This window comes from Echiichthys vipera (genome assembly GCF_963691815.1).
Source record: "Echiichthys vipera genome assembly, chromosome: 2".
In the NCBI taxonomy this organism is placed as follows: Eukaryota; Metazoa; Chordata; class Actinopteri; order Perciformes; family Trachinidae; genus Echiichthys; species Echiichthys vipera.
Window position 1 is genome coordinate 26,811,598 of NC_139827.1, and position 13,309 is coordinate 26,824,906.

At 43.1% G+C, this 13,309-nt stretch overlaps 2 protein-coding genes across 2 annotated transcripts; both read right to left on the reverse strand.

The window, feature by feature from the left end:
* Window positions 1-214: 214 nt before the first annotated feature.
* cpz (carboxypeptidase Z) lies at window positions 215-9,056 on the reverse strand. Its single transcript, XM_083938025.1, has 13 exons — window positions 8,816-9,056; window positions 8,298-8,330; window positions 7,313-7,364; window positions 6,812-7,134; window positions 6,482-6,697; window positions 6,083-6,318; window positions 4,404-4,565; window positions 4,153-4,311; window positions 3,920-4,055; window positions 3,679-3,818; window positions 3,240-3,339; window positions 1,845-1,990; window positions 215-1,065 (listed from the first exon to the last, which is right to left on the reverse strand). The coding sequence occupies exons 1-13, from the start codon at window positions 8,907-8,909 to the stop codon at window positions 862-864; spliced, it is 2,001 nt and encodes a 666-aa protein (XP_083794151.1). The 5' UTR covers window positions 8,910-9,056; the 3' UTR covers window positions 215-861.
* Window positions 9,057-10,839: 1,783 nt separating this feature from the next.
* gpr78a (G protein-coupled receptor 78a) lies at window positions 10,840-12,926 on the reverse strand (the record flags this gene model as incomplete). Its single annotated transcript, XM_083933698.1, has 3 exons — window positions 12,175-12,926; window positions 11,903-12,016; window positions 10,840-11,083 (listed from the first exon to the last, which is right to left on the reverse strand). The coding sequence occupies exons 1-3, from the start codon at window positions 12,846-12,848 to the stop codon at window positions 10,840-10,842; spliced, it is 1,032 nt and encodes a 343-aa protein (XP_083789824.1). The 5' UTR covers window positions 12,849-12,926.
* Between the last annotated feature and the right edge of the window lie 383 nt (window positions 12,927-13,309).

A 13,309-nucleotide genomic window follows, 5' to 3' on the forward strand; every position in this document is an offset into this window, starting at 1 on the left:
CATCACTGACTTTAAAAAAGTTGGCAGTCTGTCATTACATGTTCTCTGGCGCCCTCTGGTGGCCTAAGGTTCCGACAACAGGTTAGAGCTGACGGGATAAAACAAATAGGACCTGTTTTAAACTCTTAAACATTTTACTAAATCACTTTTAAATTAAAAAAAAAAAAATGAACGAGATATGCCACAAATACTTATTCATGTATTTATTATGCTTGTGAAAAACAAACAAAGCAAGAATTGCTTATTGCTGCTAATCCAAGTTTAAATGTGGTGCTAAATATAAGGTGCTCTTACAGGTCCAGGCAATTTTGACTTTTGCTTACGCCGTGTATAACGCATAAAATGAGGCTAAAACACACAGGAAAATAACCTGTGGAAAGTAATTATTAAAAAAAAAAAAACAACAACTGTCAAATCTTGCTGCATGAAATTTGTTCTCAACTCAATTTTTAAAAATGTGCACACACAAAAACATTTTATGCAGCTGCCGACACATGTGAAATTGTAATGTCTGATCACAATATTCAAATAAGTGCATAGTTGTTTTGACATCTTTAAACCATCTTTAAAAGTTGGACAATTGAGGCATCAATAAATCCTTTAATTCCCAGTGGTTATTTTTTTTTTACTTAAAACAAGTTAAATGCAGCTGCAAAGCACTATTGGCCAAAACTCCACTTACAGGCCCCAATCAAATTTGTTGCCTGGTGAAAAAAAAAAAAAAGCTTTTTCACATCCTTCCAGGAAGCACTGAAACCTATTTAGGTACTGCTGACTTAAGTGTCTCAGCTCCTAGATGTGGGATTGTCCATCACCAGTCTCATAGTGGTATGCTAGGATCTTTATTGTCTTTTAATGCGTCTAGACACTTCGCAGCAGCCAGTGTGGAGGTGAGATGCCAGACTGGGAGAAGTAGTTCCACCACCATGGTTTTTCCTGCCTCTCTATCCCTCCCTCACTTGCGACTGGCTCGCTGTAGCGCTCAAACTGGTTGTACGGGTCGAATCGATCCCATGTGTCTACCGTGGGGAAGAGGTGGTCGTTGATATCGGGTTCTATGGGAACCTGGATGCAGGACAAGGGAAATGGAGAGAATGGAGAGCAGGGATTGTGAAGGACCGTCCATTTAGTATTTATTGAATTTTGAACTTGTATTTGTATTAGTTGTATTAGTGTTTACTAGTATCTAAGTCTGGTATAATAAGGGCACACTCACATTGTCCATCCGTACCGTTCCCCCGTGCTTTAGGGTACTTGTCCCCCCTCCCTCTCCCCCCGCAGCCCAGGCCCGTTTGTACTCACACTGCCTGGGCCTCGGAGCGAATGCTTCATGCCTTCCTATACGTCATCACGCCGTAACACGTCACACGCATGATGGACGTCATCAGGATGTGTCGCTTTGTTTAAAAAAAGCGTGCGGCCTCTTGGCCACATAATGGAAAGCAGCGCAGAAAGCATGGTAACGTTTTTTGGCTGTGTGTTTTTTTGGGACTCATTTTGATGTAAGCCGCCATTATTTTAAATGTCTGAGCATGGTCCTTTTTTTTTTTTCTATGTCCGAACAGGCGCACATAAAATGACGTCAGAACCGCAGTAGGGCTCGTGCTCGTGCTCGTGCTCCTACACGTGAGCATGTTCGTGCTCGTACATGTGCAAACCTCCTTTACAAAAGCCCACCTCTCCCAAACAGGCCGTGGCCGACAAGCACGTCCAAGGTCAGTATGGACAGTGTGAGTGCGCCCTAAATCTCTACTAAAACTAAACCATGCATGGGTAGAAAGTAAGGCTTAAAATTATATTTAAATAGCATTGTTTGAACAAGATAAGTAAGGCAAAGATCCTACCTTCTCCAAGACAAAGTCGACACGTCCAGCTTTGTTCATGTTGTGGGGCAGATAAACCCTCTTACTGACCCTGGAGTAACCCTTGGCTGTGACTGTCAGGATGTGAGTACCCGGATTCAGCAGCCGCCAGTAGTCTCCATCTTCAGCTGGAACAAATGAAGCGAGGTAAGGAAGGAAAAGTACAGTAAGAGCACAGTAAAGTGTGAGAAACAAAAGGGGAGAATGTACAAAGAAACAAGCCTACGGCCATGCCAGATGGTCTATGGGGCTGAATTTGGGCACAGCTGTGCTTTGAGCTGAATACTAATGCTAGCATACTCACAATGAAAATGCTAACATGCTGATGTTTTGCACGTATGTTTACAATGTTCATCATCTTAGTTTAGAGTTTTAGCATGCAAACATTAAACACATGAAACACCATGAAAAGCTGATGTTAATGGGAATGTTATTTGTTTTGCAGGTATTTAGTCATAAACAAAAGTATTAGACATTCTGAGCTGGTGATGGTGCTAAAGGAAAAGTTAAAGGTCCCTTATCAATAGAACTTATATAATAGAAGTAAGGTTTCAATATCTTATTTGATTGTAAGTCAACATTACATTCTGTGATTGTATCAAAATGCTCAATGCACAAAGAAATGCACACAACCCATATTCAGAAACTGTGTCTTTAAAGGAGCCCTCAGGACTTCCTTTTGGGTGGGGGGCTTAAGGAGACAGGCGCTGAAGCAGAGCGTTTCAGACAGAGGGTGCATACAGGTATATTCAGACGGACACTATGAGAAAAACAATGTGTTATTAAAGCATGTTTTTGAACAACATAGTAGAAACACAAAAAGTATGAACCTGAAAATGAGCATAATATGCCCCCTTTAAGAAATCCCCACCTAGCTTGCTGGTACACCTTGCTGGTACTAAATGGAACTGAGCCCCCGTTCATGGTATTAGTTACCCCTTTCCTACTTATGAGGCAAAAAGTCTGCTTTGAGAAATAAGTTGACTAGCAGGAATAGCAGAGATTATTATTTTCACATATAAATGCTATGGCATGTTTTTAATAAACCTGCTTGATTACATTAAAGATGTGTAAAAGGGGTACATTCCATGCTCAAATATCCCGGGACTTTTTTATACATTGAGTGACAGACAGGTAAATGCATTAAGTGGTGCATTAAGGAGAGAATTAAAGCACCTTTAATAAAATAGGCATACTATTGTTTGATGGACTGTGGAGCTGCCTTTTTGAAATGTATGTCTAAGAGAGAGTAGCCTACCTTTGGGTTGACTGCTGAAGAAAAGGCTTGAGTCACGATAAACAGCAGCAACGAAGAATGATCAACAAAGTTAAAGGCTACCAACTGGGAAATATGTAACCAAGTAGTACTGTGTTTACCTGTGGTGGTATCTTTCCTAATCCCCCTGACAGAGATAGTTGCACCTTTTATCCCATTTCCATCTCCATCCTGAACTACTCCCTTTATCCCTCGATGGACCTGTTCAGGGACAGGGAGCACAGTGGAAAGCCATACTACATTCACACTTTTGTTCTGGGTCAAGTGCTTATGTCACTTATGTATATACGCTGTCACACAGTGACAGTAATATTGTTTTTATCCTTTCTGTCCTTTCTTGTCTTTAAAACCTGCTTGCTAAGAGTGTCCTACCAGCAAAATTGACCTGACAAATGGTTACCATTTTACACTTTTATTGTCAAATATTCATCCTTCCGCTATCAACTGAATAAAATAATACAATGTAAAAGAAAAAAAGCAACAAAAAAAACATGCACATTTGAACACAAACTTGTCACGAAGCCTGTCTAAGACACTTACCGACTCCATAAAACTGAGCAGAGCTTCCTTATTCCTCTTCCACTCTGGGTAAAGCTCAGCCTCTGAGGGGAATTTGTCACAGCCGAGTTCCACGGTGATCTCCAGACAATTAGTGTGCAAGTAGTTGAAGTCTGACATACCTGCAATGGAGACATGTTATTAATGAGTCCCTCACCAGCAACAAGAGAGGTAGAAAAGCTAACATGGTTCTCTCCGTAGGTTGAAAAGTATTGTATCTCACCCCCAGCGAAGCTGTACCACAATGCCCCATTGATGATGCCCCTTGTTCTGTAAAAGTTGGCTCCACACCTCTCCGTGTCATTGTTTGCCATGGTGTCATGGGCGTCTGCATAGGTACGAGCCAGCTGCTTGAGGACCTGTGCATGACATGTGGGGAGAAAAGGAAATCTGACAATCCAGTTGCACTTTTCCAACAAACATTAATCCCTCAATCAAGACATCCATCCTCCCTACCTGTTCATCCGGAGTGGGTGAGAACATCCTCTCCTCATGCGGGTGTCTAGAGAAGTCGAAGGGATAGGAGACCACCAGATCCCCTCCGTGGAGGCTGGCAGACTGAACGAAGGGCACAGACCTGATCCACTTCATCACTGCATAGGTCTCTGGTGCCACCTACAGCCCAAAGAGAGGATTTAATTGTTATGGGATCCAGGCTGAAATATTGTATCTACTCTTAATGTGATTAATAAAAACTACCCCCTTACCTTGCCAAACCAGTAGGAGTCAGGGATTGCGATGTGGTCAATGCGGTAGTGCCTGCTGCGGCGGTTCCGGTAGAAAATAGAGGTGAGGTCTGGAAAATTGCGGTTGAGGTCAATATTCTGGGCATTGGTCCGTCCGTTGGTCCACCCATTCAACAAGTGACCCTGAAACATTTAGGTTCACACAACTAGCAGTATTACAAAGTGTCAGAAAGTGTGACATTATTCATGATGATGTGTAGACGTTAGTCGGAGCAGTTATTATTTACAGAAAATATTGAAAATGATATGAATATTAGTCAGAAGTACAGGAAGGAACCTGTTAGACTCCTGCTGTTAAGTGTATTGTTAACATGGAGACAAGACCATATATCCGTCATGAGACAAAGAAGCAAATGGAGTAACAAGAGGAAATCATAATTCATAAATACAAGAGGCAAGCAGAAAATACATTTAATCCATGATCTATCCATCCAAACAGTCAAAAGTAGATGCAAAATGTTGCATGTTATTACATATAACATGCAACAATTACATACATTTGTCTTATGTTGCCATATACAAATATGGGAACAGTTTGAGATTTCACCCTTTGATATATACCCTTTGGTAAAATATGACTATAAGAAATACAATATGCAGAATAAATGACTGAATTAATACAAAGTAGTTTGGCCTAAAATGCATTTGAAATGCACATGCAGAGCTTGTTAGATGCACAGTGACACGGCCTGAGACCTAGTGAATCATTTGTCGGTATCGTTATACTGAGCATTAAAAGGCTCCAGGGATGAATGTGTGTCAATGTTGAAGTCCCACTTTCTCAGGCTTGTCAGAAAGTTAAATGGTACATGGACTTGTACTTATAACGCCTTCTTTAGACATCTGACCCTCAAGGCGCTTTTTTCGGTACTAGGCACATTCACCCATTCACACACACATTCATACACTGATGGCAGAGGCTACCATGCAAGGTGCCATCTGCTCATCAGTCTAATCATTGAGATGCACATTCCCACACCAATAGCACAGCTTTCAAGAGCAATGTGGGGTTCAGTGACTTGCCCAAGGACACTCCGACATGCAGACCGGGGATCGAACCTCCAATCTTCTAAGCCACAGCCTAAGACTCAGCTGCACCAAGTTGGTCTTAGTTGTTCACAATCCAACTACTTAATAATGCACACTAGAATGAACGTTGCTGAGGGACTTCTATCAGTGCAAAAAATAAACTAGTGAGGTGATGGTAAGTGTTGAATTCTCTGGTTAGTATGGATGATAGATGGAAGGTGGAAGGCTAGAGTACTCTTAAACTCTTACATCCAATGAATCACTTTTGAGAACAGTAGTTCAATTTAACAGCAGCCTCCCAAAATCACTGATGTATTTTGCTTGTCTTCTTAAGTAAATCACTATTTAAAGACCAAATGATAATGTTAACAATGAATCTTCAACAATCTCAGAGCAGAGTACATTATTGTCATAATAGGGCTCGATGGTGCCCCATTTCACAACCTCAAAACAACGTTGTGAAAACCCTCCGCATTAGCGATGCTCAAACTCCCTCAGCAGAGTATACTCATCCCTCCACCTCCACACCTTAAGCCAAACAGACTGAAAAGAAAATGAGACTGAGAGCAGATAATGGCGGTTTGTCTTTTTTTTCTGTTAACAATATTTACTTCCTGGTTGCTGAGTTCCGGGTCACTGTTATCCTCTACCTCTGAGGCGGCCAGCTCATAGCCATCTGGATTCATGGAGGCCAGCATATGGATGCGGGTGGTGTTGATAATGGTTTGAATTCGTTGGTTCCCCAGAACGTACTCAGAACACAGGTACTGGGCCAGGTATATGAGCAGCTGGCGGCCCAGCACTTCATTGCCATGCATGTTGGCCACCAGCTTGATCTCTGGCTCCACTGCAGTTTACAGACAAAAGCACAGACAGACACGTGCTTACAGTTGCATTTGTTGATTTTTTTGGCCATTTGGGGTCAGCAGAACAAGCTGAAACAAAATATGGACATATTATGCATTATCCCTATCCCTATCCACAACCAGTTTCGGCTCTTCCTTACTTACATAGCTCGTGCTGCCCGGGGTTGTTGCTGAACTCAATAACCAGAAGATCCTTTCCCTCTGTGCTGCGTCCAATGCTGTAGACATGAGAGATTTGGGAGCACTTGGCTGCCGTTCTCTTCAGCAAGCTATACATCTGGGCGTTGGATGTGTAGGTGAACTGGATAATGGTGCTGGGTTCTTCAGGTGAGAGGCTGGACCTTTCTAGCTCCTGTCTAGCTGGAGGAGGGATGCCAGCAGGGTTCAGGGATGGAGAGAAGGACGCTTTGTTTGTTTCACAGAGCATTATGAATGCATTGGTCCAAACAGGAAAACACAAGAGTGTAACCATACCTTTCAGGCCTGCCAGCGGGTCAAAGCAGCCCTCCTGGTCGCTGGCGAAGAAGCGATCACAATCTAGGAAGTAAGGCCAGGCCATTTCAATGGCTTCAAAGGCATGGGCACAGTCCTTCCTCAGCGCGTCACATGTGCTGCGGCAGGGTTTGATCATCTTGTCATCCTGGCAGGGTGAGGCGAGAACCGAGCAGCCCAGGAGACGTATCTCAGGGGAGCACTCCCCGTTGAGCAGGCCATGAATCACGCTCAGCAGGAGGTACTCTGCCCCTGACTCTGCCTCCAGGCGACTCCGGTGGCCAAGGGTGTTGGGGAATATAGTTCTGAAGCGGCAGTATTTTAACAGAAGTTGTTAAACATCATGCCCATAATCAGCTTATAAATAAGATTGAAATCAAAATAATAACAGCAAGGTCTTAAGATGTACTGTATGTATGGTTAAAGTTATTAGCTGGCACAGTTTGGTTTTCGCCCATATTAGTACCAACCTCTACCACCCACCTAGAGTATTCCATATCGGTACAGTAGCCCAGGTTCAGCTCTGTACAAGTAGCTGTGGAGCAGAGAGAGCAGAGACAGCTGGTAATTTACATTTTTGAAAATGATCTGTTTACTCAATTTATAGTTTAGTAAGTAAAATAAAGTTTGTCTGGTAAATTTCAAAATAACTCAATTATTTTAGGGCTTGTGCTGAAAGAAAAATACACTATGATCTGTATAAATAAACGGATCCTGAATTGAACCTGGCAGGTGTCGCACCTGGTGATTAAAAAATGGAAAAGTACAGCCTGGGATTTTTGAAGCTCTATAAATCCTTCCCCGCAGTTTGAACTCAAGTGCTGCAGCTGCTTCTCCTCTCAGAAACAAATCTGGAGAGACCTGTTGCATCTTGCAGAGGCACTTGGTATTTCAAAACGTTTGGCTTTCCAGCCCTGAAGGTCAAGTCATGGCCTGGAATCTCATCTAACGGCACATAGCCCAATTTCTATGTAGACACTGGACTGGCCCTGTTATGTCATTTTGCACACTGCCTGTACCTGGCATACACAAACTGATCTATATAACCAATCATCAATATGATTTAAAGGCATAGTTTGGATGGGGTTGTATGTGTAGGTGTCAGATCACCATCTTTTGTTGGTAATACACTGACTATGTAAGTCCCCTTATACCAAGGTTGTCAAAAATTATTGTTACTTTTATATACTACATGTTTCAAAATGACACAATACACATTTTATAGTATCAAAACTACCAAAGCTATATAAAAAAAGCAGATCTACAATCACAGTGTCCTATTTTGTGTGCCATGGATTTCTTTTGCCCTGATATCGAAAGACCTATAGAGTACTTTTGCTAGTGATGTATCAAAGTTTTAAATCCTGGTATGATGATAACCTACCTCATCCAACCCCACTTCAAATCTAAAATATCACTGTAACGTATGGCCCTAAATTACACAAGGTGAAATGCATCAGCCACCTACGTTTGTCTCCAACCACATTGTTGCTGCATCTACCTGTGAGACAACACAAGCCAAAAAACAAACATGAGGGAGCGTGAAAATATGTGCGGGTCACAAATAAAACGCTAGGAGGCGACATCTTCAAACGCATTAGATGAGCCAAAGCGAGGCTTCTGCTTTATGACTGTTTATGATGAGGCTGATGGGATTAAAACAACAACAGGTGAAAACAACATGCAGTCATGGTCAAATCTACATGATAACAAGACTTTATAGGCCTGGAATGTGACTGTATATGATGAAGCTGAGAACGACTGGAGAATATAGACTTTAAGAAAAATAATAGCCCAAAATGGATGATTTACTAGCCTTCAGCATGAATGATATGACCTTTTGTTGTTTCTAGATGATCAGGAGCGTCAGAAGTTGGTCTTAAATCGTCTATATTGCTCATTAAAATCTGCCTTTCAGTTCTCTTTTCTACCCATCGCGATGTTGTGTCGTAAAGTAGGCTAAGTGATATTTCTAAGTGACCTTACCTAAAAGCTCGTCTCCTGGATAACAAGTCTGCTGCGGGGCGCACCAACAACTTCTCGTCACGGAAAGAAGCAGCACCAAAAGTCCTAAATGCATATTGGAGTGCAGTAACGGCGGTGTGTGATGTGGCAGTGTGTGTCTGTCTCTGCGCCTTTGCCGTTCTCTAACGGCTGGATGATAATTACCACCCACAGCACGGAAACCTCCTTCCTTTGTCTGCGCGGAGCATCCCTGACCCGAAAAAAAGTGCGGCGCGCCAGGATTTCAGCTCACTGCTGTGCGTTACGAGCGAGTGCTGATCGTATTTCACTGCACGGAGCTGTGTGTGTGTGTGTCTGTGTGTGTGTGTGTGTGTGTGTGTAGGAACATGAGGAAGAAACGTGGCTTGTGGGGGTGGGATTGAGGAAAGTTCATGCCTGTCGTTTGACATGATAGGGCTGCCGAGCCTGTTAACCAATTCATGGCAAGAATAGATCTTTGCACTAAGTCTGTGAAACCGCGTCAACATCGCTGTTTTATTCTTATAATCATCATCTATTATTAGACTATTATAGGAATGTATGTTTAATTCCTATGGTTCCCAACATAAGGACCAGGACCCCCGAGGGACCCAAGATAAATATGCGAGGTCACCAGATGATTAAAGGGGACCTATTATGGTCTACTGGTAGTATTTTGAGTTTCTACTAGAACATGTTTACATGCTTTAATGTTCAAAAAACACATTAGTTTTTCCATACTGTCCATCTGAATATACTTGTATTCACGTTTTGTCTGAAACGCCTGTCTCTTTAAGACCCCCTCCTGAAAAAGCCCAGCCCGCTCTGATTGGTCAGTGTTTTCAGGTCTTCTGCATCTGCACTCTCTGTGTCACTGCACTGTCATTGCAGCCAGGGAATGACTGTAGCGCCGTTTTCTACCATAGCCTGTGTATAAAGATGGAAATCACAACATGGCAGTGCCCGGATCTGGGATATTTAGTGGGAGGAAATGTAGCTGCGTTGTCCATCTTTATCTACAGTCACATCATTTTTATCTATATATAGTATATTTGTGACATCACAACCAGTCCCGAGGGCTCGTTTTAAGACAGTTTCTGAATACGGGCTGTGTACATTCCTCTGTGGATTGAAACTTAGCATAGCACATTGGACTGCTTTATAATCAAAAATACATGAATTCACTTTTTTACTGTATGGGGACTTTAAAGACATTTTAAAAATGGTTGTCTTGTGACTTGTGCTTAGTCTTTTCTTGGGAAATACTGGATACTTTCACCTCTTCAGACATCTTTCAGATGACTCACTCACTCTCTCTCTCTGTTTGAATTACTCACAGCCCACGTGATTAAGGGGCACAAGCCAAAAATGTTGTGGAACACTGCTACAACTTTCATTTGAATTACTCACAGTTTTACCTGAATCTAGTTTTTCACTTGTGTGTAGACTATATAATGGACTCAGTTTATCTGTGGCAGTGCAGTTTATTCTTTAATCTTTTTGCTGTGATATAACATCTCCACACATCCTTTTTTTACACTGTGCGTGTTTAAAATGTCACTTATCAACACAAACGTTAATATTAGCTTCAAAACAGTCAGAGAATGAACAATTTTCCAGTTCTTTCACTGTAACATAAAGACACTTTTGAACAAATGGAAGATTTCTTCAACCGTACATTTACATTGATAATAGTAATAAACATAGTGTTGTGGGCTTTATTTAGTGTGCTCTTGGCAACGTCTCAGCGGGCAAACTGATATCCCTGTGGAAACAGCATTCTGTGGAGTCTGAAGAGGCCTTTGGCACACATCAGAGCTCCGTCTTATTAAATATACGCTGTTTTATGTCTGCCACAGTTCTCTCAGTGGACAATACCGTGGTCCACCCCTGTTTCTTAAGTGTCCTTGAGCAGGGCACTGATTCCTTTCCATCTGCAGGTCTGCTGCTCTTCAGAGACCCTGACCTTTGACCTTCCTGCAGGAGGAATGCAGCTGTTGAATCAAATAAATATTTGCACTTCAATCTCAGGTGATTCTTGCAATGCAGTAGTCGTCTGTGGTGTCCAGCGTGCTGCTCGCGCTGTGGATAGACAGCGAGTAGTGTTTCTTTCCCAGTAACCGGCTGATGATACTAACTAGGACCTTCCTGTACTGCTGCCGCAGCAGGCAGTAGACAAACGGGTCGCTGGAGGTCTTGGCGTAGGACAGACATTTGGAGGTCATGCCCCAGTAGCGGGGAATGTGCACAGAGGGCAACAACTCCACCATCCTGCCAAGGAAGAAGCAGAAGAAGTCAATTCTCTTGACTCTGATGTAGTGTATGCTGAAGCCCATTTCTGTCATGCACTTGAAAAAAAAATGACAAATGACAACTTTTTAATATCTCATATCTCCCATAATTAGAAAATAAGAAATAATTGTGTTATAATGAGTCTTAATAAGACTTTCTCATGATAATGAAAAAAGACTTGGGTAGAAAAATAGTAGCTTTTTTTTCTCCAGTATGCGTAAATGGGTTTTCATAGGCCATAATGTCTGTGTATTAGCTGAATCAAGCTCCTTTAAAAATGTTACTGTGTAAAGTTCCATGCATCCGTTAGGTACACTGGGTGGACACCAGCAGATAGCAGATGCATGGATATGAATAACTGCACAGGAAGATGCAATTCATTGCAATGTCTCTACAGTACATGTTTCGTTATTACAACTTGTGATGTTGAAATTTTGTGTTAGAGAGCTATGTATTAAACATAGGATTCTGCACTCTTTTACTGTGATATAGCAAATATTCTATATACAAATATTAGGAATACATTAAAATATTACAACCTCTGAGCTGTGATTGAGACCCCTTGCCTCTGAGTTACATACTGTGTGTTGAGGTTATTGTGTAGTCTGTGTGTCAGATGCTTTACCACAGGAGGACGCAATCAATATAAAGCCATTATTGTATCATCGACACATCAGACACACAGGACATGTTACAAAGTTAGATTTTCATCAGGGATATTATTGTGAAAGCATCTGAAGACAGACGAGTCATGAAAGGCCTGTGATAAACAGACAGTGAGCTACACATCAGGCTTACCTTGTTATAACATAAGGCGAAAAGCAGAGGATGAAGGTGCCGATGAAGATGCAAATTTTTTTCGTGGCGCGTCGCCTTCTCTTCTTCTGCTCCGCTAGACACCTCTCCTTCACACTGACGGACATACAAAGAGGGATTTATTCATACCTGACATGACAGCTAACACCTTAAGTGATATCATATTAATTTAGTGTTTTCTACTGCACTTTTGAAACAATAGAACCCGCAGTGGAAACGAAAGCTTCAAAGTTGTATCTCAAGTAATACTTTACCTGGGGTGAATGTCGACCAGCAGAAGCAGAGTCTGCACTGTAATCACGTCTATCCTCTTGCAGTGAGACCTGGCGACTCTCAAAACTTTCAGGTAGGCGAAACAAAGCACGAGCAGGCAGAGCGCGAAGCTGCTGCAGTGGAACATCACCGTGAAGGTCGCGTAAGCCCCCAGCTGCGACCTCTTCTCCCCGTCCAGGCGGACCGTGCACGACGCGTAAGTGTGGCTGTACCCTCCCCAGTCCATGAGCAGCTGGGTCAGAGAGAAGGTGAGAGAGTGCAGCCAGGAGTACGCCACGATCAGGAACGCGTCCCTGTAGCGCATCTTGCTGGAGTAACTCATGGGAAACACCACCGCGACCCACCTGTCCATGCTCAGCGCGGCCATGCTCAACATCGCGTTCGCGGTGAGAAAAGTCTCAGCAAAACTGACAGCTTGGCAGAAGGAGTCCCCGAAGGGCTGCGCGCGTTGGGCCACTCCGAGGAAAGTGGCGGGCATGTTGATGATAGTGAGGAGGATGTTAGAGAAGGACAGGTTGAGGATGAAGATGCCTGGCACGTGGGATCTTAACTCGGCGCTCTGGGTGAAACATAGCAGCACTGACAGGTTTGTCAACAGCGAGACTACAGCTATCACCACGATGGACACTTCCAGTAGGAACTCCGGTATGCTCATCTCTCGAGGCTCGGTGTTTAGCAGCAGTGGTGGGGAGGATGCTGTGGAGAGTCCGCCATGCTCTCGGCCACGCTCGTGCCCCCCAACCACCAGCTTGGTCACTTTCCCGGCGCACGAGCTCGAGACGTGGAGAGAGCTGTCCAGTGCTGAAATGCCCAAACAAGTTTCTTCCCTGATGTCAGTCAGTGGCACGAGCCACTTGTCCAACACATTAAATGTTGCTTATGCGCTGATTGAATTAGCGTTGATGGTCTTTTTCATTCCTATAGTCATTTATTATCCAACCCGTCCATGAGTCCACAGTGAGAAGCTGTGGAAATGGTGACTTCAGGTTACCAAGTGCTCAGTGTTTACTCTCGATCATGCGCACTATCCGGCGCCTCCTCTCTCGTTGGCAATGCCGTGCGCCCTGCACGTGCAGTCGGTAGCTGGCTCATGTGACGCTTGAACAATATTCATGC

Bases quoted from the DNA above. Each gene is read 5' to 3' on its own strand.
- cpz (XM_083938025.1), bottom strand. From the start codon at position 8,909: ATGCATTTAGGACTTTTGGTGCTGCTTCTTTCCGTGACGAGAAGTTGT. The intron at 6,319-6,481 runs GTAAGTAAGGAA...TGTAAACTGCAG, and splicing joins CCCCGGGCAGCACGAGCTAT to TGGAGCCAGAGATCAAGCTG. The intron at 3,340-3,678 runs GTAAGTGTCTTA...GTCCCTGAACAG, and splicing joins TGCTCAGTTTTATGGAGTCG to GTCCATCGAGGGATAAAGGG.